This window comes from Triticum aestivum, chromosome 6D (genome assembly GCF_018294505.1).
Source record: "Triticum aestivum cultivar Chinese Spring chromosome 6D, IWGSC CS RefSeq v2.1, whole genome shotgun sequence".
NCBI classification, from domain to species: domain Eukaryota; kingdom Viridiplantae; phylum Streptophyta; class Magnoliopsida; order Poales; family Poaceae; genus Triticum; species Triticum aestivum.
This window is the reverse complement of record NC_057811.1, coordinates 80,663,970-80,674,192: the sequence shown is the minus strand read 5'-3', so window position 1 is coordinate 80,674,192 and position 10,223 is coordinate 80,663,970. Positions and strand designations below refer to the sequence as shown.

At 50.1% G+C, this 10,223-nt stretch overlaps 2 protein-coding genes across 5 annotated transcripts; both read left to right on the top strand.

Annotated features, from left to right (window-relative positions):
- Positions 1-948: 948 nt before the first annotated feature.
- LOC123141159 (uncharacterized) lies at positions 949-4,712 on the top strand. Of its 4 annotated transcripts, none has more exons than XR_006470183.1 (4): positions 949-1,744; positions 2,278-2,575; positions 2,659-2,963; positions 4,029-4,712. XR_006470183.1 is itself a non-coding variant. In XM_044560380.1 (4 exons), exons 1-4 carry the CDS (start codon positions 1,188-1,190, stop codon positions 2,679-2,681), a joined length of 678 nt encoding a protein of 225 aa, XP_044416315.1. In that variant the 5' UTR covers positions 949-1,187; the 3' UTR covers positions 2,682-4,712. The 4 variants fall into 4 exon arrangements, 2 of the variants coding, with proteins under 2 accessions (XP_044416315.1, XP_044416314.1); XR_006470184.1 differs by having other exon boundaries at positions 2,659-4,176; positions 4,530-4,712; XM_044560380.1 differs by having other exon boundaries at positions 949-1,249; positions 1,450-1,744; positions 2,659-4,712.
- A 2,229-nt stretch (positions 4,713-6,941) lies between these two features.
- LOC123143693 (7-deoxyloganetin glucosyltransferase) lies at positions 6,942-8,756 on the top strand. The gene is made up of 2 exons (XM_044562646.1): positions 6,942-7,610; positions 7,740-8,756. The coding sequence occupies exons 1-2, from the start codon at positions 7,091-7,093 to the stop codon at positions 8,672-8,674; spliced, it is 1,455 nt and encodes a 484-aa protein (XP_044418581.1). The 5' UTR covers positions 6,942-7,090; the 3' UTR covers positions 8,675-8,756.
- Positions 8,757-10,223: the final 1,467 nt, after the last annotated feature.

The window sequence follows — 10,223 nt, the reverse complement described above, 5'->3', positions numbered from 1 at the left end:
ATTTCCTAGATTTTTTTTGACAGTTTCAACACATGTTCTTCTTACTAAAATGAACCTGCAGTCCTTTTGCATTACAAAAATGATATGACATACTATAGGACTTTAGCAATATCCTTTACGGAACAGGGCAATATTCTTTACGGAACAGGGTCTCCAATATATGAACTTAACCGTGCGAACAGAACAGGTGGCATAACTCATTAGATTTTGTAACTTTGCGGAATAAGTGCTAATGTAGTTGGAGTAAAAGTTAAAGATGCAATCTGAGTACTAACATTATGAAGTATTGAACAGGAGTCTAGGATGGCAAACCTAGGGCGTGATGGGCAGCATGAAACATAACAAAGTTGGATATCCGTCCTTTGCCGTCGGAGAGGAAGAAGACGGTAGGCGGGCTCAGGAGATGACGCAGAAACAACCGTCGAGCGAGACGATCAGCAGAGGCTGCAGCTCCCACAGCTCGCGTTTCTGTTTTGGCGGCGTGCGTTCGCGTGTGGATGGAGCTCGTACGCCAGGAAGAACTGGCGTCTCGACGGAGCTCGCACGCCAGGAAGAACTGGCGTTCGTTGGCGGGTCGAAGAAGTTTGATTTTTGGTCGATGGGCTGAGTTGGTGTATTTTTTTGTTTGCGGGCGCTGAGTTGGTGATTTTTCGTACGTGGGCTGAGTTGGTGGGCTGCTGCGTGCGTGTGGCAGTTCGGCGATAGTTTTTGGTCGAAGGAAGGGGGATCAATCGAGGTCGAACCATTACGACGTTCGATCCCCTTTAATAGTAGAGATTAATTAATAGTAGAGATAAAAACACGAGAGGGCGGAGAACCAAATCATCCTATCCATCAAAACCTGCAATCGGATGGTCTACGTCTCTCCAGCATACTAAACACGCTTTATGCTTTAATTACCCACCATGCCATTACGTTAATTAATTACCCACCATGCCATCACTCACGAACACGTCGTTGCCCTCTGCCCTCTGGCGACCACGCCGTCGGGGCAGTTTTCGCCACCGCCCCACACCTCGCCCCACCTCTTCCCTACAACATCCCCGCCAGCCACCTCCTCGACCTGTGCCTTCATCTGCACGCGCCGCCCCAGCGGATCATCCTCTGCTGCCCCACGGACTGGACCGCGGACTGCCGCCGCCGATGAGCCCATCTGATGGCGGCGCTGATCCATCTTCTGGTGCTGGATGCGGCAACCATGGCGAAGGAGAAGAAATCAATGTACACTACCACCATCGGCAGGTTGCAGGTAAACCACCGGCCGTTATGGTGGCCTCCAGGTTGGCCACGAAGAAGTCCTGGAGCAGCGGCGTGTCCAAGAGGATGCAGATCGCCAGCCCGCTGCCCGCCGCTCCTCCCCTGCCTTCTCCTTCTCTTCCTTTCCTTCTCCTTCCTTCTTTCCTTTCTCCATGTTTTCTCACCTCCAGCTCCCTCTCTGTCTCTATGCAGCGCCGCCTCTATGGAGACGCCGGATCCACGCCGGTCGTCCTCGCCTCCCGTTTCTCCTGCCGCTTGCTCCACATCGTGCTGCGCCATGGGTGCCATCCAGATCGAGCACGGGCACGAGAGGCGCCGCGCTCCCCTCCCTGCACGGCTGCTTTGCCGTCGTCGTCTCGCCCATCGCCGACCAGCAGAGTGGTCCACTTCCGGCGCCGTAATCCCGGCCGTCACCTGCGCCTCCCTCCGTCGCCGATCCGCGGCCCATTTCCGCCTCTGCCGTGCGTCCGCAGGACACGTTGCCCAGGTACTGTCCGGCAGCAGCATGCAGATTTCTGAAACAAAATTGAATTTTCAGTGTCACTGGTTCAGAGTATGTTCAACTTCGTGCATGTTGAATATACATGGCCTATGGGTGCTATTTTACTCTCACTTCTAAGCTATCCAATGCAATGGATATTTCCTGATCATCGTTCACAAAAAAGACTGTACTGACATATACTTACAAAGCTTACATCAGCACGTTTTTCCTTACACCAGCCAGTTATTGTTTAAACTGGCGAGCAAACAAATTTAATCGAACATATATTTTTGGGGAATAAATTGTTATGCTATATTCAGTAACACACTATTTCGTAGATGAAAATCAATATTCGACTTAAGGTATTTTCACATAACCATGCATAGGAGCTACATATATAGGTTTCGGCCAAATAAATTCTGAAGGTGGAATACCAGTGAGAGCAGACATGGTGTGCTTTTCAGTTGCTTTTCTTCACCAAATTGGGCAGCCTTTATGTGTTCCCACATGATTTATCGTTTGTAATTTTAATATTGCAGATGGAGAACAATTATCCACCTGGATATCCATTGTATAAAGATCTAACAAACACAACGACAGAGGGGAATGGAGCTCCCCATCTCCAACAAAAAAAGGCCACTGGTCAGGTGTGGTATGCCCAAATGTCAGACGAGAAGAAAGCAGAATTTCTCCAGAAGCATCGTTTAGCCCGCCAGGAAAAGAAGGTTGCAGCTCTGGAAAGTGTTGGCACGGACCAGGTAGCACACGCGCCTGCTTCTTCGTCAAGGTCTGTGCAATGTACTCATCCGAGTGACAAAACCTACAGACGTATAAATGGTTTGTTCGTAACCTTTCGGTCCTACTATGTTGATTGACTATTTAATCATCATCGTGACTTATGTGGTCATGTCCTTTTGTAGCCTGTGTAACTACAACTCCATGAGTGCTGATCTTCAAAAAGGGCAACCCAGTGCATGTAGCTCCCGGCTTGCGCAGGGTCCGGGGAAGGGTCCGACCACTTCGGGTCTATTGTGCTGATCTTCAACTTGATAAAAAAAAATAGTCAGACAGAGAAAACAAACAGGTCAAGGTTGGTATGCTGAGCTATCAAATGAGAAAGCAGAATACCTAAAGAAGTAACGAACGGCTTGGCTACAAAAGAAAGATGCAGCCGTTGATGTGAATGTCGAAGTACCTCAATTATCTGACCCACATGTTTCACTGGGTAAGAACACTTCATGTCCTATAATACATATAATGTACTGATGGATATCTAATAATCTATAGAGATTTTACTATAGATTATAATGCTATATATAGATACAACTCCAGAGTTAATTCGTTGAGATAATATGACTGTCAATACAACTTCAAAGTTTTAAAAGGAGCGCATACTTCTTCTGTGATATAGTCAAAATAGATGTTACAAACTTATGGTAAAATTGACACAAATGGTCAGTATGGTTCATATTGGCTGTTCTAAGAATGCCAAGTGATTTTTGTGAATCTAACAACTTTCTGTTTCAAATTTATCTCTCTTGTTATTTTCATCCAAATTAGTTTATATCTATACTTATAGGAAGGTTTACATGCCTGACAAAGCCGGTGCGAAGCCACCACCGAAGGCAGCGACAGTGAGACAGAATTCAAAAAATATCCGTTCATGTAACCTTTTGACTGTTACAAACATTTTCTTAAATTCAATAAAAAGTTGGGGCAGGGGGGAAACCCCTTTCATTTCAAAAAAAAAAACATTTTCTTAGTTATTCAACATTGTCAACCTACATACTAGAGCCGTAGAGCATGTTCTTGGTCCTTTGGAGGTTCAGATTCAGCTGGGTTTCCCTTTGGACCGTGCTGTGTTCAAATTTGAGCAGAACAGGTATATGTTTCTCATTTCTATGTGTAAAGGTCCATTTTCTCTTCAGTACCTTTGGGGCAATTGTGTTACAAAAATAATATGAACATTTCACACTTGCATGAACTTGCGGATTGATAACGTTATATTTTTGGAAGAGAAAATATGTATGAGTGGGAAAAAATATGTATAAGTGGGAAAATAATACTCCCTCCGATCAGAAATAAGTGGCTAATTTGAACTAAAACCACGACACTTATTTCCGATCGCAGGGAATATGTTTTTTCATTAGTAAAATGAAGATAATTTTTGGGTATAGCAAGTTTCGATGAGCAAGCCAGTGCGTATACGATGTAAAATCCAAACTGAAAGGAAAAAAAGAAAACGTGTTTCATCATTGAGACAACAGCAAAGTGTTTATTTTACTTTCAGGGGATATGTTCCGGTCTGACATGGCGCTCGGCGCAATTCCGCCGCTCTATCATGATGACTATGCCATTGCGGAGTCAAACATGCCGTTCCCGATCCACCTTCCATGAGTCGCCAGACAAGAAGTCGCAAAGTTGCTGAACTATGACAGGTACTATTTTAGGGATGTTCAAGATTCAGCTTTGGGGTTAGGCTTATTTCCGCAATGGTTTGATCAGAGTAGCTGCTAGCTGTTGGGAAAACCTATTTGCTTGATGAGGACAATAAGATTACATCAGGCACTTGGGCATCATTCATCCTAAAGTAATGTGTTCCGTTTGTCTTGAGCTGTTTTTTTTGCTCTGCAACGTCCCAACATTCAATCACTGGACTTCTTCCTACCCTAATGTGTTTGTGAAAGCTTTGCCTAGACCAGTGTCGGATAATATTCCCTGTTTATTTTTGGTTCAATTTTCCATTCCTGGATCTAACGTAATTCATTTTAAGAACTTTTGACCATTGCAGCCAAGCTTTAAAGATATGGTCAAATCTGCTTAGCAGCTGCCTATTCACTCAACAGACTGCTATTATTCTCAGTACGAGAATGAAGCCAGAGAGAACATCCAATTGTACAAGCATTGTTTAAGCGTATAAGAAGTCCTGAGATAATTAGATGTGTCTTTACTAGCTACATGCACCTGATGTTAAATTACACTGTTTCTCAATATTCATTTTAAATTATAACTTGATTTATAATATGTTTAGTACTATCAAAAATATATTTTCTATGCATGTGAATCTCATATCTGGTTATAATATTACATGAAACATGTGTTGCACGTGAACGCTTACTATTTAGTAAGATCAATGTTTGGGACATGCGTTGCACGTGCAAGCTTACTAGTCCAAAGAAAACGAATTATGTCCCGAGAGTTTTTGCCTTCTCTCTTTGGTTCCCATACCCCAGGACAGGCCAGAGGCCACGCTGATGGCAACTGCATGGCAAGAGCCCAATGTTACGGGTCGAGGAGTAGGTGTACAGATTTGCTAACCATCGAGGTAGCTAGTTTTAGGAGTAGGAGCGTACGCAAGCACACCGCCACTGTGGACGACTGATCGTGATCGATCACCAGCAGAACTGAAGCCATAAAGAGTGCTAATAAGGAGTCTACACCAAAAATGCTAAACGTACGGACAATACATAAGTTTACGAACTCTTAACCAATCAAGTTAACCCTCTTTTGTAAAACCCTGTAACTCGTTTGTACGTGTAGCATTACTGAGTCTACACTATGTAGAACTCATGCGAAAACCACCCCCTCCCCCCCTCCCGGCCCTCGCGTCGCCCCCTAGGCGACTCGGGGGTGACTAGGGTTCCGCGGCCGCCGCCACCCCCCTCCACTCCCTTCATCCCCTCGCCGCTACCGGAGACGGCCGCCGAGAAGCCTGCGCGGGCGCCAGTGGAGGTGGCGGCGGGGATCTCGGCGATCCATCCCCTCTCGGAGGCCTGCGGTTCCTGGGGCGGCGGCCCCAACCGGACAGGCGGCGCCGTCGGGGGTGGGCGGCGTTCGCAGGGGTGCTGGCCAGCGTGCCTGGCCGCGCGGGCGGCGGGTGGTTGGTGGAATCCGGCCGCGGCGCGAAGTTTCTTCATCAGATCTGGAGGTTCGAAATCCCTCTCCCTGCTGCCTCTCTCTCGCCGTCGGCGGAGGCTAGTGATTTGTTCTCTGGCCCCGGCGTTGGTGCGTGTTGGTGGCCAGATAGGGGACCGGGAGAAACCTTGGCCGGTCCGGCCGGTCCGGCGACGGCAACGCCCAAGGGCGCTGCTTTCCTCCATGGGGGCGCAGCCGAGGTCCCCTGCTTCCACCCCGACCCACCCTGCCCGTGTGAAAACCCTATATCCTCTCGGATTTGGCGGCGGCGGCGCCTTGCGCGTCGTGACCTTGCTGGAGGCGCCGTTAGGGAGGCTGGATGTGGTTGGGAGGCTCTGCAAGTGAGGGATTGAGCTGCCTCCTCTTCGTCGTCCGTTTCCATGAAACTTATCTCCACCTAGTTGGACATGGACCGTGGCGGAGCGGCCGGCTAGGGATAGCCCAAATCGAAGTGGCCGCACTATGTCCACCTTTCGATGTGAGGGCGACATTCTTCTAGCTCTAGAGTGAGCTTCTCGAAATCCCGACGGTGCGGCGCCTACGAGCCATGGCGAGGGGGTAGGGTCCCTCTTCGGTGATAGAGATGGAAGATGTTGTTCCCCTTCTTCTCTAGGTGTTCCTGGAGCATGGCCATCTTCGAAAGTCGGCTATGTCCTGCTCTGCTGCTCTACTCTACTACATATGATCCTAGTGTGGAGTGCTCGGCCTTTGCAAGCTGTAATCTTAATTTCCTTTTCATTAGCTGCCTGTGAAGGTTGTAGTTAGCGTTTCAGTCCAGTGTTCCCCATTGTATCGTTCTGGCCGTTGTAATTTGGTTGTTTGTTGTAACTCCTGACCGGTTGATAGCCGGGCTCTTCGTGAGCCTTCGTTCTAAAAAGTCTACACTATGTTTGTTTTCGCATTACCGACGATCTCAGCACGCACGTATAGCACATGGCCGGTGCTGGAGATCATGCCGGCTCGCCGGGGCGGCTGCCAACTTGCCGCTGTTGCCCATGCGGCGCCGTTGCGCGCGTACCGACCTCACGCTGACCCGTACATGATCACATGCCGGCTGCTTTCCGCGGAGGTAGGAGTAGGACCAAGTGACCAACAAGTCTCCATCCTCGAAGCAGCCATGGTGCAATAAACAAACAATATACTCGTCCAACCAGCACGATCCTAATACGTCATCACTTGCGTTATTCGTACCAAAATGGCGATTCTCACTGTCAAGCCTCCTGCCTGCTAATACTGATACAAAATGGAGCAGCAGTACCTGAGCAGGCCGTGCCTATAAATACAGCCGCCCGTGCCGAGGAAGCCAATTCACATCGATCCCCAGCCAACCAAGTACCGAAACCAAGCAAGTGCCGGCCAGGAAGCCATTGTTGCCATCGACCGATCTTGATCAGCTCGAAGCACACGGAGGGTAAGAAGAAGTCATCTGCAGAAGAGATGGGCTCGATGGGACCTGCCGCCGGGAAGCCGCACGCGGTGTGCCTGCCGTACCCGGCGCAGGGGCACATCACCCCGATGCTCAACGTGGCCAAGCTGCTCCACGCCCGGGGCTTCGACGTCACCTTCGTCAACACCGAGTACAACCACGCGCGCCTCGTCCGCTCCCGCGGCGCTGCCGTCGTGGCCGGCCTCCCGGGCTTCCGCTTCGCCACCATCCCCGACGGCCTGCCGCCGTCCGACGACAACGACGTCACCCAGGACATCCCCGCGCTCTGCAAGTCCACCACGGAGACCTGCCTGAGGCCGTTCCGCGGCCTTCTCGCCCGGCTCAACGACCCCGCCACCGGCCACCCGCCCGTCACCTGCGTCGTCTCGGACGTGGTCATGGGCTTCTCCATGGAGGCCGCCAACGAGCTCGGCCTCCCCTACGTCCAGCTCTGGACCGCCAGCGCCATCAGCTACCTCGGGTACCGCCACTATCGCCTCCTCATCGGCCGTGGCCTCGCCCCACTCGAAGGTACTTCCGTACGTGCTGTTTTTGTTTTGTTGTTATAGTGCGCGCGTCAAGCATTTCTGCTCGATGCGGCCATTGACAGCTGTTGATCGAAGCTCTTATCTGAACGTCTGTTTTTTTACACGCGTGCAGACGCCGAGCAGCTGACGAACGGATACCTTGACACGCCGGTGGACGATGTGCCGGGGTTGCGGAGCATGAGGCTCAGGGACTTCCCGTCCTTCATACGCACCACGGACCCGGACGAGTACATGGTGCACTACGTCCTCAGGGAGACGGAGCGCACGGCCGGCGCGTCGGCCGTCATCCTCAACAGCTTCGGCGACTTGGAGGGCGAGGCGGTGGAGGCCATGGAGGCGCTCGGCCTGCCCAAGGTCTACACGCTCGGCCCGCTCCCGCTGCTGGCGCACGAGGAGATGCCCACGCCGCGATCGGCCATCAACCTCAGCCTCTGGAAGGAGCAGAACGAGTGCCTTGAGTGGCTGGACGGCAAGGAGCCCGGCTCCGTCGTGTACGTCAACTTCGGCAGCATCACTGTCATGACCAATGCGCAGATGGTGGAGTTTGCGTGGGGGCTCGCGCAGAGCGGGAAGCAGTTCATGTGGATCGTCCGCCGAGACCTGGTAAAGGGCGACGCCGCGGTGCTCCCCGAGGAGTTCCTGGCCGAGACGGCGGGGCGCGGGCTCATGGCGTCCTGGTGCCCGCAGCAGCAGGTGCTGGACCACCCCGCCGTGGGCGCCTTCCTGACCCACAGCGGCTGGAACTCGGCGCTGGAGAGCTTGTGCGGCGGCGTGCCGGTGATCAGCTGGCCGTTCTTTGCCGACCAGCAGACCAACTGCAGGTATCAGTGCAATGAGTGGGGCGTCGGCATGGAGATCGATAGCAACGTCCGGCGTGACGCCGTCGCCGGACTTATCAGGGAGATCATGGAAGGGGAGAAGGGCAAGAGCATGAGGAAGAGAGCAGAGAACTGGAAGGAGAGCGCGGTCAACGCGGCCATGCCCGGCGGTTCGTCTCACCAAAACTTCGACAAGCTGGTCCGCGACGTGCTCCTGCCCAAAAACTAGCTCTACATTGATCTTCACTGTAATTAGAGAACACTACTACTGTATCTTATTTGCTTGTTAAGAAAATTCGTTCCTTTGGACAGTGATGGTGGCCCTGAGCGGAGTAACAAGAATGCTAAACATACGGGAAGCTTTTTATGGAGTGCTGATGTAGACCATGGGAAATTTTACTTCATGATGAAACATGATGGCAATTACTACTAAACATTATACGGTACATTTTTTGTGTTCTACCAGATGGCAACTTTTAATCCACATTTTTTGTGTCTACATGAATGTAGTAAAAATACCTTAACAAATTTAATCCAAATATTTTTGCCACCATGTACAGACGCAAATTCTCATGCCTTTTTTTTGGGTTCATTCAAAAAATCTTTGAATAATGGCCTTTTAAATGTGGGAGAACAACTATTTGTAAGTTTGCCATGTTACGATTTTCAGATTTTTTTTCTTTTTACATTTTACCATGCTCTAGAGAAAATTGTCTATCTTTTAGTGATAGTCACATTTTGCAATTTTATAATTTTTTTATCTATGTGACATGGATGGACGTCTGCCGGGGCCCGGTGAGATCTTAAACCCGACCACATCTCTCTTCTCGCCACCCTTCTCCGAGCAGGGGCTGATTGCCACCAACATTGTCACAACACAGTTGACGCTACCATGTTATCACATAGCAACTCACATGTATTTAGCTGGTTAATAAGAATGGAGAACCATGTCTTCCATAGAAGTCCCATAATAAGCTCGCACATCTATTATTATTGTATTCTGTGTATCTGGTAAAGTTGCTCTTACGCGGGATAGCATCCCTCAAACGCCGACTGCTGCCGTCTCACAACGGGTCTCATTCGGCCGCGCAAGGGACCTTTTTTATGCTAATCTTTGTAAGTGATTTCCGAAAGTACAAAATAGATGTTCAGTGATAAATCTGATGTCAAACCTGAAATAGCATGCGACAACTCATGGAAATTCTATTTAGAACGTAAAAAAAATGCTATCCAACCAAAAAGAACATAAGCCGAGTATGTTCCCGACCTCAACCACTGGTTTGGCACCGCCGAGTTTTCGCGTAAGGTAACTCCAACGGCGTGCATCAAACACCTCTAAACATCCGGCCGTGCGGTCCGGATACGTTTTGCCGTCCAACACCCTGCATCAAACATGCATGGACCAGTCCAGATGTTCGAGTGGTCATAAAGGCAAACCAAACCCGGGGTAGAATTGGGAAGTCCGGACAATCTGTTTGGTCTATTTTGTCCATTGTCAGTAGGAGCACATGTCCTCGTGTACGCCTTCACTCTCGTACACGTGGGCACCCTAAGTGCTAGGGTTTCTAGTGTCTCCTGTCGGGTCCGCCACCGGTCTATCTCATTTTCTATGATCTTAGGGCTATGGAAGTGTGGTGGGTCCCGGCCTTTGCCGGCGGGAGGACTCGGTTTTCATGTGTTTTTTTAGTTTTGTTAGGGTATGTATCCTGCTCAGAGAGGCAAGGCGGCGGTGGCTCTCTGAAGATGGAATAAGGTCCTTCACGCCTAGCCCCCGTCCC